Here is a 27,378-nt window from a genome sequence, read left to right as displayed (position 1 = left end):
CTTGTGTGGCCTTGTACTGATAATAGTGCATTTGGCTTCAAAACTCTAAATATATTGTAATAATTTATAGTCAAATGATTCAAGAATGGTTTAAAATGGTGAACAATAGTTTTCATTCTTTCAGACAAACAAGATCCCTAACCATGAGATCGCCCTATTGCCAGGCACCTTCATCAGCATAGATGTCTGCAAACTTGACGGGATCTCGGTGTGTGCAGTGAAGACGATATTGTTGGACAATAGCTGAACGAGGGCAAAAGGACACAGAAGACAGTGTGAAGATCATGTATTTAAATCATATTGAAAAGCTGTCAAGCTCAGGTTGTGTGTCCATGTACTGTCTGTGTGCTATTACTCTGGTTTTCACTGCATTACCAAAGACATTAACATTTATTACTCTGTATATATTATGTCTAAATCCAGTTTATTGTTGTAGTAGTAATCGACCTCGAATATTTTTTTATATTTTTGAAAGTTCGCAAGAGACTGAAGGCAGGATTTACAAAGGCTACACAGCAAAATGCAAACGTCTGATCAGCACCAAAAATAGAAAGGCCAGATTAGTTTGCAAAAAAGAAAAAGAACATTTTGTTTCGATTGTCCTTAAAAAAGCTCAATCTTTTGTCTTATCAATGCAAAGTACTGTGTACCATCATGCCAATCACTGTAAGACCAGATTCTAATCTAATACAAAATATTGACAAAAAATATGATACTGAAATAACACTGTTGCTGATACATTATGTTCCCATGATCTTACAGCACTTGTTCCTTTTCACAACCACTCATGAATGCTGAATGGGTTACTGATGCGTAAATCATGGATGTTTTGATCCGGTTTTCAACATTCATTGCTTAAGTTCTTAGAAGACCAGATTGCCTAAAATACCGCACGTCTCCAAATAAGTCTCGTGACGATCAGCACGATCTTAGTGTTGGTACATCCTGTAACAAGGACAAATAGAGGCGGGTCTTTTACATCTGTATGGTCACACACAGGATGTGGTGATAAGGAAGAGAAGAGGAGGGGATGTTTGAGGTTAGGAACTAATGCTGACAGTCATTTGTCTCTGAACATATCTTAATCGGGTACTCCAGCAGCTGTGGGTAAAGCTCCAGAACCAAGACTAAACTATTTTGGTTGTGCAATCATTTTTGCAATCATCAGTGGAGGAAGGTCTTAGACTATTCCCTAGTGTTGGGTCCGAGTCCACCCTGTCATGTCCAAGTCCTTAACCACTTGAGTTTGAGTGAGAGACATTTAATAATGTCTTGTTATTTTCATTATATGTAATTTTTTCCAAAATATCAGAGTCAGTGTCAAGTTTGAATACAAATCCACCCGAGTGCGTCCGAGTTCATTCATAATTGCACTTGAGTCCATGTCCGAGTCCAAGAACCTCAACTCTACTATTCCTTGCAAATAATATATTTTTTTTTTACTTCAGCCAAGAAACACGTCCTTGCTACACTAAATATTTAGAGTTTATATTTAAATAAAAATTATTAAGTTTTATTTTCAAATGATCTATAGCAAAACTAAAGTTTTTAATGACAATAAAAAATTGCTTTTGCAAATGTTTATTAACAAAATTAATCCATGGTAATCTTACTTTATTTTAATTTTTTACCAAAATGTTACCAAAGATTATAGTGTTAGAAATGTTCAGAAATGTATATATGTGCATTTAACAGGATGCATTCAAAATGTTAGTTGATTGATAAGATATGGGTGATTTAGAAACAGCACCACCAAGAGGAAAGTCTGGAAACATTTCTATATCAGTTTGATATATCAAAAACAGGAAGTTCTCATTTCAGATCATCAACATAAGACTGTAGTGGCATCTGTACTCTCAGGTCTGTCTGTTCCCGATCACTGATTGAAGGTGTGGCTGAAAAACACATTGGCGTTGGCAGAGTAGTCCAGCGGGAGGGTGGCTCCTGCTTTCTGTGCCCCCATTTTTGCGCCACCCAGAGCGGACGACTGACGTAAAGTGAGCAGGCTGTACTTACGGAAGTGACTGAAACCTTGAGCCTGAGCCTGTGAGAGGACCTGAGTGAAACCTGCAGCACAAAAACGCCACATCCACAACACAATGTTTAGTTCTTGTGAAATAGGGCTGGGCGATTAAACTCATTTTATTTAGATTTACGATTTTGGCTTCCAACGTTTATGAAAATGGGATAATCAAGATCATTGTGCTGCATTCTCTTTTTGGTTTAAACTTTGTCTTGTGTTATAATATCAGCACAGCCTTTCCCTAGCTTCCGCACATCCGTAAATGTGTAGTAGTTTGCAGTAGGTATTGGAAGTGCACTGCAACATAATTGCTTTTGATTTATTTGTATTCATTGTTTTTATATTATTTATATTTATATGAGATATATATATATATATATATATATATATATATATATATATATGATTACATTTATTACTTTTTTCGTTTTTTTTATTTAAATTATATTCAAAGTATGCATGATGTTTCCATGAAGTCAATTAGTAAATGTTACATAATCCTGATCTCAATATTGACAAAAATAAATGTGATTATGATTTTTTGCCGTAATCATACAGCCCTAATGTGACTGTGGTCTTAACAAGTCTGTCTTTTATCGTCCTGGGTAATGCACAAGTTTTAAAACAGTAATTTAGCAGCAAACAGTTGTGCTAGTTACAAGAAATGCAAGCTTGTGTGGGTCACATTTCTTCTCAGACTGATTTTATTTAAAATGTTGTTGGGGAAAGTTGCTTTTAAAAGTGATGCATTACAATTTTGTGTTATTAAAAAGTATAATTCTGTTAGTTTACTTTTTAAGGAAAATACTGTTGCATTTTTTGCGTTACTTTTATGTTTACTTTTGCATTACTTTTTCTCAGTCTAGGGTCCGTTCTTCGTACATGGATTACTCAATTATCTGGATTTCATTGTTGACGATTTGACAAGATTGTCAAATCCAGGATTGTTAGGTTCTTCCAAGTTCATCCCTTTGCATTTTTTCCCATTATTATAAAAAAAAAAAGTAATATTTTAAATAACATTTTCAAACGGTATACATTTCAAAGTCATCCATCCTTTCAACTGTACATTAAAATGTTTTGATTCCTCATCAAACCTTGAAGCACTGTAAAATGTTTGGAGCTTTCTCCACTATTTATACAGGCAAAACACCTTCAATGTTCAATATAATATAAAAAATCATACTGGTTAAAGGAATGTTTCGGAGTAATTTCAACCTAGGGTCCTTTGCACCATGACCCCCCCCAGAAGCCTTTTTTCCCGTGGTCGAACATTATTAAAGTTAGAGCTTATTTAGGGATATCACCCGAATGGCTTAGTGCAGGCGCTAACGGATCCAAGGATGTATCTTGTAAATTACCCCACTAATAATGCTCAGAATGGTACAAAACTTCTACAGTAGTACAAATAGGTTCTGTATTCATGAAACGAGGCATTGGAAAGTTTGTAAGTACATCAGGAGTTTATTTAAATAACACTTGCCTGATGGCTTATGCTACCGTGCAACTTAGCTTATACAACTTAGTGTTACCTAATAATTGTTGCAAACTGGTACTACCAACAAAATATTAGTGCATTCCTGGAACTGGGCGTCGTTACACTACATCCTTATGCATCGCTTTCTGCCAGGACTTTTACGTGCTTTTCCCAAACCACTGAAGTGACCTCGACGTCCGGGGTAGCAATAGCATAAGCCATCAGACAAGTGTTATTTAAATAAACTCCTGATGTACTTACAAACTTTCCAATGCCTTGTTTTATGAGTACAGAACCTATTTGTACTACTGTATAGGTTTGGTACCATTACGGGCATTATTAGTGGGGTAATTTACGAGATACAATCTAGGTTCCATTAGCGCCTGCACTAAGCTATTCGGCTGATATCTCTAAATAAGCTCTAACTTTAATAATGTTCGACCAAGGGAAAAAAGGCTTCTGGGGGGGGTGTTTGGCTCGAGGTCATGGTGCAAAGGACCCTAGGTTGATTTTACTCTGAACCATCCCTTTAAAGGCCATAAAAAAGAAATTACAAGCCACAATTTCTGTATCACTACATAATTTCTACATGACTATTTTGAACATTCTCAGATGTGAGATTAATTATGTGTCTGCAGGGAAAGTGAAAAGCTCTATGAATACGTTACGCACCTGATTTCATCAGTTCCCAGCTGCACCACACAGACCCGACACACAGAACAGGCAAGCCAAGCTCACCAGAAAACAGATCCTGAATGAGAGACCACAGTGACAAATGATAAGATAAATCAACTGAGTGAGAATGGCTGTATTACCGTGGGTGTTTTTTATTTTTATTTTTACCTGGTGTACTTTGGGCAGGACAGCTACAATGTGTTGCGCGAGGGCTTTTCCAGATTCCCTGAACACGTGTTGGCACAAAGCATCACCAGCCCTGCCACCTGATGCACACACAAACACAAAGAGTCATAACGTGTGGCGTAATGCACACACAACCTCAATGCATACAGTAACATACCTTCAGCTAGTTTCCTACAGAACCCTGCGAAGTGTGACTTCTGAAAGTTTCTGTACAAATGAGGAAGCATTCCCATCAAATCCGACACCTGGAGATGAACATGACAAGGAAACACCATCATTTCTATTCAAGTATCAATTTAAGCAGAAGATGAAATTAAATGAACTACAAGTCCAAACCTGGAAATATTCTTCCATGGCCTTCTTAACATAGGTGATATCATGAGGGGATGTGACAAGGTTATCTCTGGCATCAAACACCGTTTTAACAGCCAAGTGAGAAATCCAGTATGCTACAGGAAGATAAGGACAGAGAAAAAGAAAATGCGTATGCATTTTAACAATAACATTTGGTAATAACATCCATCTCGGATGATCAGATCAGAAAGGGCCGACACAGATTGACGTTTGGACCTGGTAAGTTTGACATCGGACAGAATTAAGTCTTTATGAAGTCATGTGAATGTACATAAAATGTCTGGTGTCAGTTTTATTTTAATGTTTTTAGAGAAATTAATACTTTTTACTCAGCAAGGACACATTAATTTTATTAAAAGTTATATATATATATAAATGCTGAACTATCTATTCATCAAAGAATCCTGGAAAAAATGTATGATGGTTTCCACAAAAATATTAAGCAGCACAATTGTTTTCAACATTCTTGAGCACCAGATCAGCATATTAGAATGATTTCTGAAGGATCATGTGACACTGTAGACTGGAGTAATTGCTGCTGAAAATTCAGCTTTGCCATCACAGGAGTAAATAAGATTTAAATTATTACAGTTTTTCAGCGTTGGGGAGAAGCTAACTACAAGTAGCGATGCTACTAACCTAACTACATTTTTCAGTAGCTTGATAGTAGCTCAGTTGCTTTTAAAACAGTGTAGCTTTTCCAGTAGCTAACTACTTTTTACGCCAAGTATCAGTATAGCGTGACCAAAAGCTACATTAAGTTGTATAAATTAAATTGTAACATGCAATGTATTGAAGCAGAACAGCGTCATCTTCTTTTTAGATGACAAACTAAAATTCTGCATTATAGCCATCTATTGTTATATCATGCATCTTGTAGCTTTACAGTTCACTGAGAAGAGATCATCTGATGATTATTTAAAGGATATACAGAAGTGGGTTGATATTTCACATGAATCAGCTAGTAAAGGTTACACTTTTGTATGTAATTTCTGCAAACCAAAGATTAAAACACTGCCTGTGTTAAAGACTTCAAGCACATACAGATGAATAATGATTTCTTTAAATGGATTTATTATGCCGCTTTATTGCACTCTATATAAAATGTCTATTTCTGACTTGATTCCAATAATGGCCCGCCAGTTTTGTAATGAACCTAAAAGATCACTAACATTGTGTTTTGCGCCATTGCTTTGGCAAAGCATCTGTCAATCGAACAGAAAACAAAATCACAATAAAGCTTAGTGCGCTTATCACACGGCAAAGGCTGTGATCTAATTAAATAGGTTTCAGAGTGAAGCACAATGTGTTGAACTTTTGAACAGTAGTGTATACGGATTACTTTTTCCTAGTTTGACAAATGATCAAGTCTTACCAAGCTGGCAAACCCTTGTTTTAGTACAACGATTACCCATTACGTGAGTAGGTAATGCTTAGCTATTGCACAGGACGAATTTGTGTCTCTGAGCTTATTTACACTACTATCCTAAAAGGTGTGCACATTTACATTATGTGGACTGCAGGGCTCCCAAACTTCCATGGACAGCTATCTGATCAGTAAAAAGCATGAAGCAACCTGGTGTGTTTCTTCTAAATTTGGTTTAAGTGATCAGATGACAACACGTTTCAGGGACACACTGAATCCAAGCTGTCCACGTACGATAAGTTCATTGAGGTGGAAGTTAAAATCAGATTCATTTGTAAGATAAGATAACATCTTTTTAAGATAAGACTGGATGTTTGTGTGATATCAGTGCTGTAATGTAAATCAGTTTCTCTTTCCACATGGTTACCTGAGCCCTCGTCTCCCATCATGTGACCCCAGCCCCCACAGCCAACCTGTGTGCCATCTGGATTCACCAGCTTGCAATTCGAACCAGTGCCTGATATCACTACAATTCCTCCTATGACAAAAAGACAGAGAGAAAGGATTAGGAATGGGTGACGGTTGTGTCCTGAGATTCTCTACTCCTTCTGGTTGCAAATACACTGCATATAATACCATAGTCACTGGCAGTTGCCATAGCACCAATGGCATCAGTGGTAATGAAATAACTTTGACTCAGATTAGGGTATCTCTCCCTCATGTCGTCAATCAGCTTCTGGATAGCAGCCTTCTGCTCTCCTCCACTCAAAGACATGCCCTGTCAACACACAATGTAGAAAACGTCAAAGTGACCCGATGAAGTGGAATGCGTTGAGGATGACTGGCCGATGCATCACCTCACCAGTGAACAAACTGGTGTGTCCGGGTCCAGCCCTGCCTTGATTTTAGCCCTCTGGACCATGTCGTGGATACCACTGATACATTTATCAACACCAACCAACTATAAAAGAACAGAAAATGAGGTAGACAGACTCAAGTACACAATAGGTGACAGTCCATATTGAAGGATGTTCTCCCATCTCACCCAGTGGTTGGTACATGGTCCATCTGTCTCAGCTAGGATATGTCCCTCAGCAGAGACCAGCACTGCTTTAGAGTGTGTCCCACCACTGTCAAGAAAAGTCTCTCATTCATCATTACTCTGAAGCTACTGTCACTTTCGCTTATTCATTCCCAAACGACTGGCAGGAAGAACACGCTTAGAGCACAGTGTTGCTTTTTAATACAAGCGTTTGTATGTTAAAATGTCATTAAAATGGATTATATTCCTTTTCATAATCATGTTTTTTATTATTATTATAAACTTACCCCTCCACTCCTCCGTACACTGCGCTCATCTCGCCCGCTTCCTCTTTAGTCACATGACCGCTCACAGTCACAGTCAGCTCAGCTGCTTCAAACGACTTTCAGTGAATAACACACGGACTTTGACAGATAGCTATTTTTTTATGACCTAAATCAACATAAAATCTCGATTCACACCCATTTTTATCATCTGTCTATATTTAAGTGAAGATAAGATCATATGATTCGTTTCCCCGCATATTTTAGTTTTAGATTTTCTCCAGAATTATTTCAGTAAATGTTTGTTTGTAGTAAAACAATCATAAACATATTTAAACAATGAACATAAATTAAAAATATATATGAATATAAATATTTATATTTAAAAAAAACATCCATGCATCACACACTCTTACCAATAGATGGCAGCATTATTGAATGAATGTTCCAAAGCCTCACATGACAAACGGATGTAATATGAATTATTTTTCTTTTATCCACATTTTTATTATTATTATTATTTACATTATTGACTTACAAATGCATTCTTCAAAATGTTGATGTATACAAGAAAACAGCAAAATAATAAACAGAATATAATGAAACATTTTTGGTAGGCTAATTCAAATATTGCAAATGACATTTTAGGAGTGTTGAGCAGTGATTGTGTTATTCCCCACTGCATTTGTGATTCACTCTTTGCTGACCCACATGTCTCACTGACTAATGGAGAGAAAATACAATTTCATCATGAATGTGCACTTACTACCACAAGTTGATGACATGCACTTGTGTATTACAGTAATCTTTGAATCACACTACCAAATTTAGTATAGATGCTGAATGCTGATCCACAGGTTATAGATTTTTAGGCTTTTAATGTTTGCCATGAAAGCTGTCAAATATGCATCTATACCGTAACTTTAAATTCATAAAAATACCATTGCTGCAAAATTATGGTATAAGGTGCAAACTACTGATTTGTTTGTAAATTTTAACTCATTATTGCTTTTTCATCCCATTAAACCTGCTTCCATAACTTGAATGCTGACATGAACCAAGACAATTTTCACCAATATTTAATTTATAACAGAAAACCAAATGTTAAATGTTTGCAACAAATCAGTTGATCTACAATATGAAAACGCATGAGCAAGAGGCAGCCCAATGAAGGACATGGATCAAATGCTTAGACCAAACAGTGCATTACCCTCTAGAAAAATAAAAAGACTAATCATGTAAGTCAATGTGACACCCAGGATTTGACAATAATAGAAGCATAATTATTTCAGTGCTAAATGAATGCTGTTAACGGTTGAGAAATCAAATCAATGGATAATAAATTAGCAGTAACAGCACCTCAGCATAATAACTGACAGCCATAAATTAGCAACAGCACCTTAATGTTGTCAGTGAAATATCACAAGACGGTTGCTGCACCTGTCTTATGATTTTTCACAGAAAACATTATAACAGGTATTATAACATATACATTATAATTGCAAGTGAAAAGAGTTCGTTTCAGGCGTCATGCTTTGCCTATGTTTGGGTTGAGGAGTAGGTGGGAGGAAAGGCCGTGGGCGCGCGCGCGCTTCCTCTGTAGAGAGAGAGAGAGAGAGAGAGAGAGAGAGAGAGAGAGAGAGCGGCAGAGCAGCGTCTCAAAACTCAGGACCAGTAGCATGAAAACACTCTGTTATAACGTTTCGCTTTTCCCCTCCAAACATTCATTTAACAGTTAGATTAATCTTAATGATTTCCCGTCGAAACGCCTGTGAAGCAAAAGTTTGACAAGCGGAAGTTCGCGCGGTAGGAAATCGGAAAAAAGTCTAAAGATTGAGAAATATTTATCCTTTATCTTGCTGTGCAGCGGTAGAGTATTTTAAAAATGGACACTCACGTTAAGGAGGGACAACTGTTCGTCCAGCATCAGAAGTTTGGAAAGGTAAGAGCTTGTCTCATATAGTGTTTGATTTTTCAGGCAATGACATATGACGATGTCTGACATGATAAACAGGAGTATCTTACAAAACACCAGTTTAAACACATGTGCCAACTTCTCAGATATGCCATCTTTGTATTCTTGTTTGAAAAACGTTCTATACATTATAATACACACATTATATGCATTCTATAAATTATAACCATAAAGTAAAATGAATAAATAAATAGAAATTTGCACCTTAAATACACTTTAGTGTGCACAACTTATTTTTTAAAGGCAAAGTTGTAAAACATTTATCAAGTTTTTTTTTTTTTTTTTTTTTTAACAAATGTAACACATTTTTGAGTCATTAATATCAAGATAGGCTATATTGTTTTAATGTTTTTTTTTTTGGAAATCAAAATATGACATTGAGGGGGACAAATAATTCCTGCATGATTTTGTGCAACACTGACTTTTTTTTTCTAATATTTTGAAACAAAATTGCATAACTGCTTTTTGTTTAAAGAAATAATAATGAAAAAGTTTGCGTAACAATACAATTTTGTGATTGCAGAGAGACTTTAAGTCTGAAATATAGAGAAATATGACTATAAAAATGAAATGCATGTATTTTTAAGTAACTTTATTGGTCTGGATGAAAAAAAGAGAGCATCAAGTCACCCCTAAACCAACGTTTTAACATTTACAAATTCACATTTATCCAATCATATAGAGAGTGACAGTTGAAAGAGGACCTACAACATCAACCAAAATGTTTTAAATGTCAACTTAATTTTTTTTTCTAAATGAACATTAAAGACAACTTAAATAGTTTATTTAAGAGTAAGAAGGAATGGCTTTTATCTCTATTCCTCTTCTGCGTCATGAGATAGTCACATGAATGAGTACATCAGATCCTGTGCTACAACATCTCTTTAACTTTAAACTGTCTTCATGCATATTCTGTGTTTTTAGGTCAGTAACTACATAAACATAGATTCCTTTTCTTTTCCATTAATGATATCTAGCCACCAAACAAGAGTAGGTTATAGCCTACATACACGCGGCCAGCTGTCTCAAAATAATTTCCACTCTCTTGTCTGTCCACGTGCAGTGGAAAATGCTACATCACAGACACATGACCACAAAAGGTTCTGTTTGTTTTCTCTCTTAGTGAATATGTTAGGCATGTATTTTGGTCATTCTTTAGACATTGATATGAGTCACAAGTCTTCAGTCAGACCTGTGTTGGATCAAAAACATCTTGCTGGAGCAATGGCTTGTCATTAATTCATTATTCACTTCCTCTGTGTGACACTTCTTTGTGATATGGAAGTAGGCAAATTATGAGAACACAGTACAGCTTTATGTCTTTAGCCTCAGGCAACAGCAGAAATTCAAATTGAGGATACAACTTTAATGCTGCCATTCATTCATGCAGGTTTTTCAACTAAATAGCAAAATGCAGAGTATCTTGTCAACAATAACACTAGATTTCCATGACTAAAAATAATTTTGTGTGCTTGGTGACGCCTCTTTAGCGGCTGAGAGGCTGATGATAAACTCATAGTGTGATGGCTGAATCACAGGATTGTGCTGCTGTGAGAGTTGCATTGTGCTGAAAATTTATATTCTGCACAAGCATGCGATGCGACTGAACACATGGTAGCACTTTTGGAGAACCGAAAACCTAATTCCCTTCATTGATGTAAGGTTTTTGTTTGGTAATGAAGGTTTGGATAGTTTTGCTAGAAGCTGGAATCAACACGTGACTGTGGGCTTGCGAATCACACTGTCAACAAGATTTGGAAACACAAGGACAAGAAAAAATTATATGAAAATGTTGTATGAAAGTGCATGTACCGTGTTTGACAACTCTGTGGAAGGTGTGCAAAGTAAAACATGAGACAAATCAAGTCAAGTCACCTACTTTACCGCTTTATACAATACAGATTGTTTCAAAGCAGCTTTACAGTGATAACAGGAAAATTATTCAATGATGCAAACAGAGTTCATTATGACTATCTTAAAGAAAAATGTCATTGTTCAGCCGAAGTTAGTTCAGAGTTGATTCAGTTCTGTTGTAAAAGATAAAGAATAAATTATTAATTGAGTTAATATCATCTATAAAGCAGTTCTGCAGAAAAAGAGTTGTCGTCCAGCTCAGTTCTCATACAATAGTGTCAGTGCAGTCAAATCAATAATATTGTTAAGACCAAACAAATCTATTTCTATTTTATCTTTTTATTTTCCTTACCCTGTTATTAGAGAGCTGTTTTTATTGCATGCCCAATGTTAGCATGAGCACGAGCACAGGCATGATTTATCATGTTCTCTATTTTCTGAACTTGAGTTTTATCCATAGAATAGAATAGAATAGAATAGAATAGAATAGAATAGAATGAGGCATTTATATAGCGCTTTCATATGTACTACTGTACACCCAAAGCGCTTTACAATCATATCAGGGGATCATAGTAGTCAGGTTTCAATATTTCACACACTACATTTGTAAGACCGGCATAAAGGTTTTTATTTTCATATTTGAGGTCAATAACATTGCCAAATACGGCATGTAACAACCACAAAACCTGTTTTAAAAACTGCTATCCTTATATGGATGTAGATCTCTTTAACAACTTAATAGTGTCTCTTTGTCACTCTAACTAACACATTTCTGTTTGACATTTTCAAACTGTTTGTTTCAGACAGAGAGACTAAGCATCATTTAAATATGTGTGCTACTGAACAAAGCACATGCATATTAACTGAGCACCGAGGCGGCTTATGATTGATGTTGCTAAACAACTTACTTCTTCAACATTCGAACACTGCATTGTTTCATATACACCCCAGTCAAGGTGTAAAATCACCACAAAAAAAAACTGACCACTTGTATTACACAAAGTAGAACTAAACCCTTTCAACTGCAATTGTATATGAACAAATTTCATATCACATTTGATCTGGAATGACACATATATTGTGACAGGCCAAACAGTTTACAATCCTTTAGACTTGTTTGTGTATGGAGGAGTGATATCTTTTGCCTGGCCCACATTGGCCTTTGCTCTTACTTTTACTACAGCTCAAGGAACTTTAGAGCCAAACCAAATGCATACTGTACAATAAATGGAAAACACTAATGAATACATCGATACACATTTCTGATCCAACAGTCGATCTGTATGCTCTTCTGGGCTTTGTTCTTTGCAAATTGTCTTGCATGCATGCATTATATAGTCAGCTTCAGAATGAAGAGCGGCACTGTGTTCATTTCCACACATGCAGATCAAAATACTTATATACAGTGCTTTCAGAACAACTAAGGTCACAGTAAATGCACAAACTCTAAGTTTACAGAATTTCACCAAACTTCTGCCAAAATAAAAGCTTGAGTATTTGTCATGTTAAAAGCTTGAGGGTTGGAATTTAAGACATAAATATTTATATTGTATGTAAGCTCTCTGTTGACTGTCACTATTAACCTCTTACACACTGACGACATTTTTAATGATTTCATGTGATTTCAAGTGGAATACTTAAAAGTAATGGCTTATAACTCTAAAAAAAAAAAAAAAAAAAATGTATCAAGTGGACTCATTTGATAGAAAACCTTTCAAAATTTGAAGGAAACTTGCTTTCTTCACAGCTCACTGTGCATGTCAGAGAGAGAGAGAGAGAGAGAGAGAGAGAGAGAGATGCAGAAGTGCTGATTTACTCACACTGTTTGTGAAATTACAGTCTGGAAGAAAGATTTCAAATTATTACTATTTTCTGCATTAAAAGTACAGAGCTTATGCAAAATTATGCACAATACTTGCAATCATGAGCCGAAATTCAGGCCCTGAAAAGATCAATACTTGCCGCCCAGGGATTGATACAATATCCCCACGTAACATATTGCAATACTACGCTGTATAGATTTTTCGGGGGAAAAGTTTGGAAACCCCTGGTGTGATAGCAATATGTCAGTCCTTTAGCTTTTTTTCTTTTTTTTATACTCAAATACACAAAGTGGAAAATTTGTTTTACCACTGTCTTGTTCTCTCTTTTTAACTCTGGTCTGCTACTTTTATTGGTATGTGGGAAGGCAATTGCTCACACTTTGTGCAGTGAATAAAGAGTTATTTTTTCTCTCGCCATCTCTAAGCAAGTCACTGACTGAGCATCAGTCATTCTGTTTTAAAAGAGCTTTGTTAATTATTTTAGAGTTAAAATATAATTCTTGAACTGTACTTTACCTTTATATTAGTATGTGGACCATGATGGGAGCAAAATATTAATCAAATCCAAATGTTTTGAAATGTTCATTTCCAATTTCATGAATGGAAATGCATAGGGAAACCATCTCTCAGACAGCGTGCACATATAGCGAAATGAGTTCTATTTCGTTGCTTATTGCGCTTCAGCGGTATAAAATCACTTGTTTTTAAATCGCAATGTTAAACAACGCATGCAAACGATAAGCTTTCGTGTCCAGCACAGCAACGCCACGTGAACATAACCGCGATAGACACAGTATACTGCGTTCACACCATGTCGTAATTACCGTAGTCTCAAGCTCACTCTATTCGGAGCTGTTCACGTCCTCGGACTGGGAATTATGCGTTTCTATCACGTAGTAAAAGTGGGAGTTCTCAAAAAATTACCATCTTAAAAGCTGTAATTACGAGCTCTACGAGGACGTGAACGCTTTTTACCAGTTGAAATCTCGCAATTATGGTAATTTCGACATGGTGTGAATATGCACCTATAGTCCAAAACCTTTACCGGTTGATACATTTCTACCCGTTAATCGTGTCTATCGGTATATCGCCCACCCCTGTGTCAGAATATATTTTAGGTAACAGGTGAATATTTTCTGAAGGAGTCATTCATTTTGATGCGCAGTGTTGGGGATCAAGTTAATGTTTAATTTATGAAAATATATATACAAGTTTGAACTTTAAAGTTACTTTATCATTCCCATCTTACTGTGACATTAGCAACATATTAACAAGATGGAATCACTGTGTGCAGTGTCTGTATCTATTTCTATCAGCATATCTGTTAACTTTTACTCTTTTAAATGTTTATGCTTTGCAAGCAACAGGCTGTTACCAACAGGAAATGTATATTTTTAGTAGGCCTAATTGTTAATATTTTCAGGTTAAAGCCTGTATGTATACTTTTACTGTGAGAGTTTTTTCATATAAGCAAGCTGTATAATATGTTCTTTTACATAATTATTTAGCCTATAGAAAGTGCAGCACATGCACATGCAGACATTTCATCAGATTAGCTTTGGATGAGGATTTAAGGAAGTTACCAGTCGCTCTCTTTCTTTCTGACCATTTGCATAATTTCCATCCTGCACGGTATATTCCTCAAGTGTTGCCTTATATGGCTATACAAGGTCTATATAAATAAAACAATGCCACACCACCCCATTCTGTGATCGATTAATTTGATTTTGGCATTAATTAATAATATGATAATGATAATTAATATGATATGTAAGTGTTCAGTTAAACCAAGGTTTGTATTTGTATCCACTTGCATTGGTATAGTAGAGAGGGGTAGTTTTTAAAAGGAACACTGCTACACAAACACCTGCTGAGTGGTGGAGGAAAAAGAGCATGCTGGGTAATCCCACACCCCATCCTTACCACATTGACATCTGTTGTCTGTACAGTATCTTCTGCAATGGTCAGGGGTTGTAGTCTGTCTAAAAAGTAGATACATAAGTGATTTATCAATTCACCATGTGCTCAGGTGTGCTGTATTTTAAAGCATGTGGCATTGTGGTTATTGGGCAGAAAATTGACACTTCCCTGGATGGGTGCTATATGTGCTGTGAAGTCTTATGACTGTCCTGATGTGTAAAAGAGGTTGATTAAGGCAGATGACCCAACAAGACTCCCGTTCAGTGCGCTGAGAGTTACTATTGAGGAATGTGGACTTGTGAATAGAACTTGTGGTGAGGGAAGTTGCCATTAGTTTGAAAGTATAACATTTCAACATAGTTTCATTGCAAATGACTTACAGTCAAACTCATTTTGTTCTTATGCTACATAAAACATACCTGCACAAAACAAGAACAGCAGACGTACTAAATGAAAACTGAACACAAAGCAGCCCTAGGGGGCTAACACTACTTTAATAGACATTATACGGAGGTAGAGGAAAAGAAAATCCCATCAAACTTTTCTGAAGACATTCAGTTCCATTCAGAGATATATTCATATAAACCCTCACCCCCAATTCAATATTTATATTTTTCTTCCAATATTTAAAGAATCGCAAACAGTGCCAGTGCATCTGTGCTCTCTCCTTTTTACGTCCTCTTAGTGTCCCGTCTCTGACCTGTGTTAATATCCTGTTTACAGACTTAAGAATATTTCCACACAAATGACATTTTGGGAAATTATTACAGAGCAGTCTGTGTACAAATCAGTCAATAAAATTTGATGGCTGGTTCTTTTGTAATCTTATTGAAGTGAGAGATACTACAACAGGATCACTTGGAATACAAATGGATTTAGATTCCTGATACATTTTCCAAATGCTGTGCAGTCCTTAGTTGTCAAGTTAAGTCACCTTTATTTATATAGCGCTTTTAAGACTGTTTCAAAGCAGCTTTCCAGTGATAACAGGAAAAGATTCAATGGTGCAAACAGAGTTCATTTTAACCGAACAGCAGCTCTAAAAGAAAATAGTGTGATTGTTCACCTGAAGTTAGTTCAGTGTTGATTCAGTTCCATTGTAAAGATCCAACTTACTGCTTGACTGAATAACTTTTTAGTTTTAATAAGAATAAATCTATATTTAATTCATACAGTGAAGAATATGCAATATCTTATTTTTTACATTTGATTATTACATTTCGGGAATAATTCTAACTACGTTACATAAACCTATTGTATCTGAAAAACGTAGTTTAATATTTTGTTATATTGTAGCCTTTTTGTCCTATTGTTTGTAATTTGCATCTTTTTTCTTATTTTGAATAACAGAAGCGAGATAAAATAACACAAAATTAACCGTATCATGATATACAGTATATCGTTATCGTGAAATAAAATGTATTGTGAAATAAAAATTTGGTCATATTGCCCACAGCTATAGTCAGCCATTGACTGAAATGTCAACTTCACATTGTTCTTTTTAGTACCACCGAAACAACTGTTACTCAAATTGTGATTAAATTATATACAGAAAGTGATCAAGGGTCGCTCTCTTTTATAATCCCTGAGCTGTTAATCATTTTGTTGTAATCAGCACAAGTTTTGCTCTCGCCAAAACCCCTGTTCCCGTTACCGAGCAACTGCATAATTGCATTTTTAATAGTTCCACATAGGGATGCGCATAATAACGTGGTTAACCGTTAACTCACAGTATTTTGACAGATTAATACTACCAGTTTCAACCAAAATTCACTTTTATATTGTTTTTGAACATAACACAACCACCCGGTGGTAAAATCCACCCACTCCGTTTGTTATTTTCCCCATAAATTCAGGGAAATACTCCACGTCACATTGGAACAGGCCCCGTCCACGACTGGTGACTATTAGCTTAGCTCCTCCCCTGAGTGAGCTGTAGACAGATCGCCATGTTTATCTCCCCGCCAGAGCCTTTAACAGCAGTATTCAAGTAAGAAATGTATTCATATTAAAGCTACTAAAGTTATTAAATCAAACAGTTAGTGATTTTCTGTTTTTCTTTTGTTGTTTGATTCATATTAACAGCACAGCAGTAGGTATTGTATATTATGCTGCTATCACTTTAATACACAGATCTAATATACACATGCGATTTCTTTCCCTGCTGTTTACGTAATGAACTTTGTGTGTTTTTGACGGTTTAAGATGCAAAAGAGAATTTATTTTAATACTCACGGACTGTCTGACAGCCAGCTTTCTGTGCCCTCATAAAACCATAAATCTGAAGTTTAAACTGATATGGCTTTAAAGAATGCAAATAATAAACTTTCATGATGACCAAGAACTCAAATGTCACGTGAGCGTGGCCGCTATAGAGAAGATAATAGAAAACAAACAGATGTTTTGCTGGTTTTTGGCAGAGTATCCGAGGCACAAGCTGTAAAGGCACAGTGCTATTCTGGATAGGGGGCAGGGAGCAGCAGCTCATTTGCATTTAAAAATACATACTTGCTGCGTTCTCGCGGCCCTCTGCCTGCTTGCCACATATAGGCTTTGTACTTCACTAGTGTTCCTATATCCACGTAAAACAGCATACTGCACATGCTTGTGCTTGGTATAACACTACAGTGGTGCAGTGGACGTGCTGAAAAGCATAGATTGCACTCCGGAATATTTCAATTGAGCAGTGTAACTTTTGGATTTTGGATGACTGTATTTTATTTTATATACTGTTTTTTCAGAAGTAGTTTCTTCGCAACAGGTGCATTATGTGATGATGTGTAACTCCTCATGTTCTGTTGTTTATGCTGCTATTTATGCATGTAAAACTTAATCCTAGAAACACATTTTTATATTTTTACTGGGTCACAGACACTTATCGATTCTAATTTAATTTAATTATAATCTGACATAATCTTGTCGGTTAACAGTAAATATGACGGTTAACAAGCATCGATTGTCAGTTTGGAAAAAAACCTAAATGAACATCTCTCTACATGTATAATACCTGTTTCATATGCAAAGATATTACCCAATCATAGCAGTGGGTGTTTACATTGAAGTCTTAAAGAAGACATGACCATTTAAACTAAAGCATCAAAAAACAGGGTACATTTTTTTTTCTGAATTATGCCTTTATGCTTTTGATGTAAAAATCCTACCATTATTAATAGTGGATCTCAAGGCACAGTATAAAATAATAAAAAAGCAATTCATGACTCCAAATATCATGATGGCTTGTTCCTTTTCATCTAATAGACAGGCTTTGGTAGTGTGTACTCTGCATTAGCAACAACACATCTGCATCACAATATTGAATCAGCTTGAAACACTTGTGCCTTTGTTTGAAGATCATTGTCTTTTCTTGTTACGTTACAAACAATATGAGGAACTGACCCACACTCCTCCTCTCACACACACCCAAACACACATAGATGTCTTTGTTTGCTGCAGTCTGCTTTTCAATGTCCATCTGGAGGAAGGGGCTTTAAAGTCATTGTCAAGTTCCTCTTGTTGACCTCAGCATTATGAACAAAGTTTGATACTCCTCTTGTACAAAATTTCAGATTTAAGGCCAGTTGTAATTTAAGAATGATTTGCAGCTACAAGGAAGTTCATTTTTACAGGTGCGATGTTACGGAAGTAGCGACAGATCTTTTCTTCCGCTTTGCGTCGTATATCTGAGTAAAACGAATTATTGAAAAAGAAAAATGTAGGGCTGGGACTTAGTTCAATCCATTGGTTGTTAATTGGATGGAGGCAGATCTGAACATGATCTTGAGGTTGATTTATTTTAACAACAGGGTGGCGTTTAACCCGATTGTCCAATTAAGACATTTTGATAAAAAAAAAAAGAATAATAATAAAAAAAAAGAAATATATGCATGGATGAATTGTACACAATAAGATGCATTTATAAAATAAAGTGAATTCCCTTTTAATGGATAGCGACTTGAGGGAACATGAGTTGACATGGCCTATATTCTGTCTACTATTACAGAAATAGTTTTTTGTGTATGTATTTTCAGAACTTTTTAGACCCATAAGTGAATAACAGTTGAATTTGCCCAAAACACTGCCAGATCTTCATAGAAGAGTACAAACTTCCTCTTCTCCCTCTCTCCTTTTTAGAAATGGAAGAAGAACTGGTTCGTACTGTTCCCAGCCAGTCAAAACGGCATCGCAAGGCTTGAGTTTTATGATTGCTCAGGCAGCGCCAGTGATAAACCCAGCACTAAGAAAATGGACAAGAAGATAATCCGTCTGTCAGAATGCATCAGCATACTCCCTGCTGTCACTGAAACCTGCCCCAAAGAAAACATGTCTGCCTTCTGTGTGGAGACCAATGACAAGACGTACGTCTTTGCAGCTGAGAAATATATTACCAGTGAGTGGGTGGAGAAGATGTGTGAGATTGCTTTTCAGGTGAGATGACATCATGGAGACTTTTTAATGGTTTTTTAAAACTTTTTAAACACTTGTGACTTTGCCTCTGAGTTTTAAGAAGTCAGTGATAACTTCTTTTTTTTAAACAGCTTTTACAATCTTTCAATTTTACAATGCCTGGTCATTGTTTTACTGGTTTGAAAATGAATGAATTCTGTGATAACCTTTAAACCATATTATAACGAGGTTATGGATGTATTTGGAACATTAAAATATGTTCCAAAGGGAATATCACAGCTGTCCCTATACTAACTCAGCATCTCTCTTTCTGTCTCACTTTCTCTCTCTCTGTCTCTATCACTCTAAGGGAGGAAGTGGTTCTCTTGGTAGTTTTGACTCAAATGGACAGCAAGAGCTTCAAATGGCAGAAAATCTCATTTATTACTCCAGAGAGGAAGGTAAGAAGAGACATGTGACACAGTTTGAATTTACTGTTTTTACAAACTGGGTGTGTTTTTCATTTTTTCATTTGATCTATACAACTCCAAGTGCTATTTTCATGTGCGATGAGTTTCTCAAAACATAGGACTTAGACATCATCTCCACTCTTAATTCTGTTACTTTTTGGTTCCTAGATTGAAGTTATTTGTATATCATCTAGACCAGCAAAACTGATCTGAGATCAGTGAATAGACAGAAATGTTCCGTTAGATGCAAATCTAAACAGATTAGTTATTAGCTGCATGCAAATTTCCTGCTCATGTTAGAAGCCCAAAATATTAGAGCTCATGAATGTACAGTAGTTACACATTCAAGAGCTGTTTCCAGAAAGACATAGTTGGTTGTGTCACTCATTTTATTTTAATAGTCAAAGTGAAAGGCGCAAAGGGCTAACAAGCGAAATGGAGGAGGACAGAAAGTAGAGCAGAATCTCAGGCATTTCCCCGACCCCCTCCTTCATTGCTGGCACTCACTTCATCCAGTGCTATGCAAGGTAAACAGTTAAGGAGCCACTATTAAGTCCACTTAAATGCACAAACTACCTCTTCTCCTGCTGTGCATTCTCGAGTGTTTCTAGGGAAATAGTTTGTGATCACTTCTGTTTTTAGTAAGGGCAGCACTGACTTCCTCAAAGAGTGTGAGAGCTGACATTTAAAAGGCTTTGCTACAATACAGTCTTGGCACTCTGACTCTCTCTCATTTATATAGACCTTTTCTGCCATGGCAGTGTATGACAGTTGGCATCAGAGTGTAATGTGTATTGAATAATGATTGTTGGTGCCCTGTCCAGGGGTATTTTGGTTAAAAGCCAATCCAGAGATAGACAAGACAATAAACGTAGATTACAGTGGAGCATTTAGAGAAGCAGAGGAAAGTCAGGTAATCGGTCACGGCCTTTAGTGTCTGATAAGCAGAAGCGTATCTGTGCTGAATTTAGCTGGGAAATAGCATACGGGACCCATCAAATGAAAAACATCCTGGTTGTACAGTACTTTTTATATTGCGGATTGTTCCAGTGTGATTTGAAAAAGACCAGTATTGGCTAATTTCCTGAAATTAAAATAATTTTCGGTTTTACTTGTAAAGTCACAGAACTTACTTCTGTTAGTCTTGTCAGTACACATATTTAGGGGTGTAAAGTTACACTCTGTCACAACTCAATACAACTCACGATACTGAACAAGCTACTGAAACGTAAAGAGAAAGCGTCTCGATCAGCCTCTGTTGGTTGGTCCCTGTAAAGGTCATAAACCCCGCCTTACCCATTAAGTCTAATGGGATGCAATGGAAACTAAACAACCAAATTACACTTCAAATAATATTTTATTACGTCGATTTAAGTTTAAGTGTCCGGTTTTTGAAATAAGTTTGATCTTAGTTTGTTATTTGATGCTATAAAAACAGGAATGTGACGGCATGATTGATAGCTGTGATTGACAGCTTCTCTGAACGAAAAAGTCACCGTGGCACCAACAGATTCTTGGGAGGAGATTGGAGCTTCAGCTTTAATTTGAATGTCCATAACTGTTTATTTCACACAGTAAACTTTGTACTAACCGTTTCTGCGGGAGTGAGACCTTGATATCGCGGCTCCACTTCCAGTTCACTAGTGCGCAGACTCGGGTCCCAAATCTGTTCAAGATGTCCACGTCATATTAGGACTTTGGCAGCTTCACTTTTCACCAATGGAAGAGATTGAAGGGGCATCGTCCATCTTTTTTTACAGTCTATGATACTGAACTCATGATACAATACTATTGCGATACTTTAAACCAATATAAAGAAGAGGTTTTTATTATTATTACTACTACTATTTTTAAGACGTATGCTAAAAAGTTTAAATGGTCCTAGTCTTGGTCCTAGTCATCAATTCACAGGGCAATGGTGACACCAGAATAAAAAAAATTCATGATTCTGAACCCGAAAATACACTTGCACTCTGTCATCGACTACGTAATGTTTGTACACCCTTTTTTACTGGTCAAATCAGACATTTGGCATTATCAGGACCCACAAATATTCCCCCCATTGCATTATTATACATTATATTTAACATTAAGTATAATAGTGTAATGTATTACTGTTAATGAAAATATGTCCTGTCTCTCCCTCTATTAATGCACTTATGAATCACCATATTGTCTTTTTAGTTTCAGTAGTATGATGGTTTTAATGATGTTAGTGCTTTTCACTTTGAAGAGTGCCGCTCCAGCGCTTATGCGCTTCAGGTGATCAGTGCAATCAATCACAGTCACATCCAGTATATTTGAATGTCTGACCGAGTCTCTTCAGAAAACAGCTTAAAACACTTGATTATTTTTATCATGCCTTTATGACCTTTTTTGGGATTTAAAATTTTAGGGGAAGGGATTTAAATGGAGGGACAGAAATCCAGAAATCTCTCATTTTTCATAAAAAAAATATCTTAATTTGAGTTTGGAAGATGAAGGAACTTCAACTTTATATCGCGATAGATATCGTTCACATCACCAATACATATCAGCACATTTTTATATTGCGATCTATCGTTACACCCCTACACAAAATTATTATAAATTGTACAAAACCTTATAGATACAAAATCCTCCATATCACCACATAACAAATGAGTAATCCCAACTATTATATGTAATTTTATATGCATACATACAGTGTACTCAGTCACAATATAAAACTCTGTAAAGCTGTTTTGAAACCATATGTATTGTGAAAAAATTGACTAGACTTCATCAACTTAACTGGAAAAAATATCTTATCTGAATATATCTTGACTGTGCCATTTCAGTCAATAAGTTACAGTGACAAAATAACCTGAATAAAACACTATGATTAGCATGTATTACAGCTGTTCTGATGTCATAATGAGAAGAAGCCTAATTAAAATAACGAAAAGAAAAAGCTTATGAAGTAGTTCACCATTCTTTCTTTCATCTTTGTAATTATTCATAACAAAAAATATTTGAACAAAATATTAAAAAAAAAAAATGTGTATGCCAAATCAGACACACATGTTGTAACCAAAGTGCAGAAACATGGAGAACAAACAAAACAGGAAATGATTTCATAGAGAGAGGACCCCTGCAGACCCTTCAAGGTCAATAAAATATCAGTTTGGCCTTTTTCCAATTTGGCCTTTTTATAAAACACAAAGTTAGTAAAAATGTTATGCAATTTCCCAAAAAACATAATTTGTTATATTTAAAAAAATAAAATAAAGAACTTTATACCTTAAAAATAATTGTGACTTTTTTTCATGATTAAGATAATGTATACTAATGTATACAAAATCATATCACATTATTTAATTTAACCTGTTCTTGAAAATGGCATAAAAGTTTTCCAGAACCAACATTAATTAAAAGAGTATATTTCTAAAAACTTGCCATGTGTTTTAAATGTGAATTTAAAAAGGTTTCTTTTTCTTTATCATGGATTTATCTTTTTTCCATTGACCCACATACAAATTATACCTGTCTTGAAATATTATATCTGAAGTCAACTCATAACATTCCATTTTCCATTTTTCAGTTAATGAATTTTGGGTGAGTGTCCAGAGGACAGAAGCATCAGAGCGCTGTGGTCTCTCTGGTAATTACTGGCTCAGGGCTAATGTGGACAACCTTATTCTGAAGGACCCCAAGACTAAAAAGGATTTATTAATATGGCCTTACAAACTTCTCCGTCGCTATGGAAGAGACCGGGTGAGTATTATTTTCTGATTTTGAACTGTCCTTAATTTAAGTATACAAAGTTTCAAACCAATTCAAAATCAGTGTAAAGTGCTAAAAATGGTCAATTGCATGTTATTCAATGGCACTGAATATCTTCTGTAGGAGGGTAACAGTTGATAAAAGACCTATAAAAGACGGCTGTTTGCATTAATCCAACATTGTTGCAGGCAGCTGGCCTCATACTACAGATGACATATAAAACAGGAACTTAAGCCACTGTTGTTTCCAACTCTGCTTCCTGTCTTTACTATAGAAACTGCCTTGGTACAGGAAGTTGGCCTTCCTCTATCCCTTATGAGTGGGCAGAAGGCAGAGCTAATGCGGTGAATGACTATTGAATGCAGGTCATGATAGTTTGAAAAGATGATCTCAATTTATATTAGATGTTTTAACTACTATATATGGCAAAAAAAAAAAAATTGTTCTTAGGTACAATACACTTATTGTGATCATGTTGTATTGTAAAACACTTTTGCTGCTATCAAGGTGGGATATGGATAAGATTAGGGACTGGTTTACTCTGGGATGTGAAGGTTTAAGGGTAAGTATTTTTACATTTAAGCAAATGTAAAAACATACAAAAAGTGCATAATATTAAATTATTAATTTTAAATGTTATTACACAAGAAGTAGGTCCAAGAAGATTAATAAGCCCAGTGTGTTGGGTCCATATTGTTTTTTTCTAGTAAGATGCTGAAATGTTAATTTAAAGGAGGTTCATTCAAATAGCAAGTATGTTCTGTATAAGAGAATTAGAATAAAAGTGATGAAATGTCACAAACATGTTGTCACATTTCTGACATGCTCTGCAGGTCATGTTCTCTTTTGAAGCTGGGCGACGCTGTGAATCTGGGCCAGGGAACTTCACCTTTGAGACAAAGCAGGGGAATGAGATATTTCACATGGTTGAGGAATCGATTCGGGAGCAGAAAGCCCAAGCTGAAGAACGACACCAAAGCTTTCCATCATTAGACTCTGACTGCCCAGCTCTTCAGCAGATCCGTGCTGCCATCTCAGAAGCAAACAGTCGTGAACCAGATGGAGATTCTGGTGGTAGCAAGCCTGGGTCTGCGGATGGTGTCTTTGGTCGAAAGGACAATGATGGCAAAAACATAAAGGCCCGAAGCCTTCCAGAGCCGCCACCTCCAGTTAGTGGGACCCCTCCACGATCTCCCATGCCTCGTGGGTCCAAAAATCTGTTAGAGGACCAAGGGAGTCTGTACTCGGAGCCTGCTGACTCGGTCCGTGCGCCGCCCAGTCTAGGAGACTGTTTGTACTCAGACCCGGTGGACAGTATCAAAGTCATGCCCACTCCTAACCCACGCCTCAGGCCGACTGGCGAAGAGGGGGGTAGCCACCACTCAGGAAACAAGCCTGAGCCGTTCTACTCAGACATCTATGATCATATCAGTCTGGACTTGGTGCAAAGGACAATGGCATTGGGACTCGATGGGCGAAGCAGACACCCTGCAGATGGAGGTCCAACAGAGCACATCTATGATGAGCCAGAAGGACGAGCCGGATCTACACTTCCTATCATCACGCTTTATGATGAAGCACGGTTGGAAATGCATCCCTGGAAAACCAGGGGAATGGAGGAGCCTCAAGGTCACGAGGTGGCTCAACAACCGCTGCCACTGCCCAGACCAAAAGGCCCCAAACCTGTCACAGCACCAAAACCAAGCAAAGTAGCACTTCCCAAGAAAGACCCTCATCCGCTGCCTCAAAATAAAGGCAGTGCTAACCTGAACAACAATAACAGTAGCAACAGCCATGACAGCACGGAAGTTGGTAGAAGAGGTGCTGGTGCTGGAAAAAACATGGACCTGTATAACAAAGTATCTAGACATCAGCCACCTCCAAATGCGTGGCATCCAACCATGCAGTCTCCAGACATCATCTACGACAATTTAGGAGACATTTGACTTAACCTTTGTCGACATTTAGGCAGTCATGGATAAAGGAAAGGTGTCCACGTTAAGAAGGGAGTGCTCAGTGTCAGGGCACAGATTGAAACCTTAGTCATGTAGTCACTGACTGTCAAAGTGGCTGAGAGCTAAGACTATACAAAAACTTTTGTGTGGATAATGCCCTCTGAAAGGGCTTGTACTGGCATATGCCAGAGTTTTGCACTTCTTGGGCAAAGTAGTCCTATTTTGTAAATCTGAGTCTGTGACTTGCGTATCGGAAGAGATTATGAAGCACTTGGCATAACACTTGGTTCTCTTGCATAGGGAATTAGAGTGTTGTTGTCTAAACATTATCTGACAGATTCAATTTAATGGTTGAAGAAGTGCAGAGACTGCACTGGCAGGTCAGTTATTGCACATACAAGCCTTGCATTGTTTTGCATGGAGATTGTAGCTAAAGGATACTAATCCACTGCCGTGTGTGTGTGTGTGTGTGTGTGTGTGTGTGTGTGTGTGTGTGTGTGTGTTTATATGTAGGAGTGTATGTGGATTGAGTCAGCAGCTGTGCTGTTGTTCAAAATGATCATGATGATAATAATAAAAAAATAAAGTACAAGAATACTTTTCCATTTCCGAAAAATTTACAAGTATGTGCACACCTGCACATCCTAGGACTTGGTTTAAGGGGGCATGAAAATTACCCTGAATGCCCTATCCTTCACTCTCAGTCCCTTATTCATCTAGTCCTCTGTCGTCCTGAAAAGCAACTGACATCTGAGGGATAATCCTGATGCAAAGTGAATATTAACCATCTGTGTAAAAAAGTGGCCTTACTTCAGATGGGAGTTGGCCGAGTTAATATGTGTCTGCCTGGCAGTGTGTGAAGGTACAGACTGTTCTCTGTCCCATTTTCTTTCTTGTTCACCCTCTCACTCATTTCCTTTTGTCCTCTCTCCAGTCTCCCCTAGTCTTTTCTTCCACTGCTTAAGTTTTTTTCTTTTAAGTGGACAGCCAAAATCTGACCTATTCATCACAAGCTGCTGTATTTTTTCAAGGTTTAGAGCTCTTAAGCAGAAAAACAGTGAATGTGTTTAGAGTGCAGAGTCTTTCATCTAAAAAGAATGCATTCATTTGGTCCAAGGTCTAGCTACGCATAGTTTACCATCATACTGGGTTGCAGTGGTACAATTTGACAGCAAATTACTCATAGGTATTAAAAAAGGAAGTGGACTGACAACTACACTTTTTCTCTCTCTTCTTGTCATTGTCATTTGTAATCAGTATAATTTGTTTATTTAGTTTGATGTTGACAGTATGTTTGTATTATATCCAACAATAAGTAATTCAATAGACAAAAAATGTTTTGAGTAAATATTTGAGACAAGCTAAATTTGGTGTAAACTTGGTTCATCATTCTACACACAGATGCTTTCTATTTAAAGACCCACGTTACCACCAAAACTTTAAATAGTGCATGTGTGTTAAAGAGGTCAAGTTATCAGTTTCAGTTTTGGCATCATATGGATAAAAAAAGATACACTCTGGTTTAGTTTGGATGCACTTGTGATGTTGTACTAGTTCCTGTTTTTTTTTAATGTTCCGTTTATGTTTTCGTTCCGCTGGCCACTTGATGCTTGGATAACCGAACGGAAAACAGAACTGAGCTGTTGTTCTCTCAAGTGTGAGGCAAATGATGGGGAAGTGCATCCATTTCTTGAAAATGCTATGTCTTTCAATCAAAATTCAGCAAAAAAAAACCCAAAAACTGAGAATGCTACGATTCTTCTATAAAACCAGAAGATATAGTCAAATTTTAACAGTTCTTTCTAATGGATACCTTATACCTTATTCTATAACCAAAATTTTATTAGGCTTGATTTTTTTATTATTCA

The 27,378-nt window shown here is 36.6% G+C and overlaps 2 protein-coding genes across 2 annotated transcripts; one reads left to right on the top strand and one right to left on the bottom strand.

Moving 5' to 3' along the window:
• Positions 1-1,565: 1,565 nt before the first annotated feature.
• On the bottom strand, positions 1,566-7,508 carry nagk (N-acetylglucosamine kinase). Its single transcript, XM_082152799.1, has 10 exons — positions 7,411-7,508; positions 7,127-7,211; positions 6,944-7,042; positions 6,718-6,859; positions 6,509-6,619; positions 4,698-4,810; positions 4,519-4,606; positions 4,344-4,441; positions 4,173-4,251; positions 1,566-2,067 (listed from the first exon to the last, which is right to left on the bottom strand). Exons 1-10 carry the CDS (start codon positions 7,437-7,439, stop codon positions 1,877-1,879), a joined length of 1,035 nt encoding a protein of 344 aa, XP_082008925.1. The 5' UTR covers positions 7,440-7,508; the 3' UTR covers positions 1,566-1,876.
• Positions 7,509-9,004: 1,496 nt separating this feature from the next.
• dok1b (docking protein 1b) lies at positions 9,005-27,251 on the top strand. The gene is made up of 5 exons (XM_082152232.1): positions 9,005-9,328; positions 19,090-19,383; positions 19,712-19,802; positions 23,374-23,546; positions 24,389-27,251. Exons 1-5 carry the CDS (start codon positions 9,272-9,274, stop codon positions 25,499-25,501), a joined length of 1,728 nt encoding a protein of 575 aa, XP_082008358.1. The 5' UTR covers positions 9,005-9,271; the 3' UTR covers positions 25,502-27,251.
• Positions 27,252-27,378: the final 127 nt, after the last annotated feature.

This window comes from Leuciscus leuciscus (assembly GCF_965113295.1).
Source record: "Leuciscus leuciscus genome assembly, chromosome: 2".
NCBI classification, from domain to species: domain Eukaryota; kingdom Metazoa; phylum Chordata; class Actinopteri; order Cypriniformes; family Leuciscidae; genus Leuciscus; species Leuciscus leuciscus.
Note: the sequence above shows the minus strand (reverse complement) of the source record. Positions and strands in the feature narration are given on the sequence as shown.

Bases quoted from the DNA above. Each gene is read 5' to 3' on its own strand.
- nagk (XM_082152799.1), bottom strand. From the start codon at position 7,439: ATGAGCGCAGTGTACGGAGGAGTGGAGGG. The intron at 7,212-7,410 runs GTAAGTTTATAA...TTTTCTTGACAG, and splicing joins GTGTACGGAGGAGTGGAGGG to TGGTGGGACACACTCTAAAG. The intron at 6,860-6,943 runs GTGAGGTGATGC...GTGTGTTGACAG, and splicing joins ACACACCAGTTTGTTCACTG to GGCATGTCTTTGAGTGGAGG.
- dok1b (XM_082152232.1), top strand. From the start codon at position 9,272: ATGGACACTCACGTTAAGGAGGGACAACTGTTCGTCCAGCATCAGAAG. The intron at 19,384-19,711 runs GTGAGATGACAT...TATCACTCTAAG, and splicing joins TGTGTGAGATTGCTTTTCAG to GGAGGAAGTGGTTCTCTTGG. The intron at 23,547-24,388 runs GTGAGTATTATT...CATGCTCTGCAG, and splicing joins GTCGCTATGGAAGAGACCGG to GTCATGTTCTCTTTTGAAGC.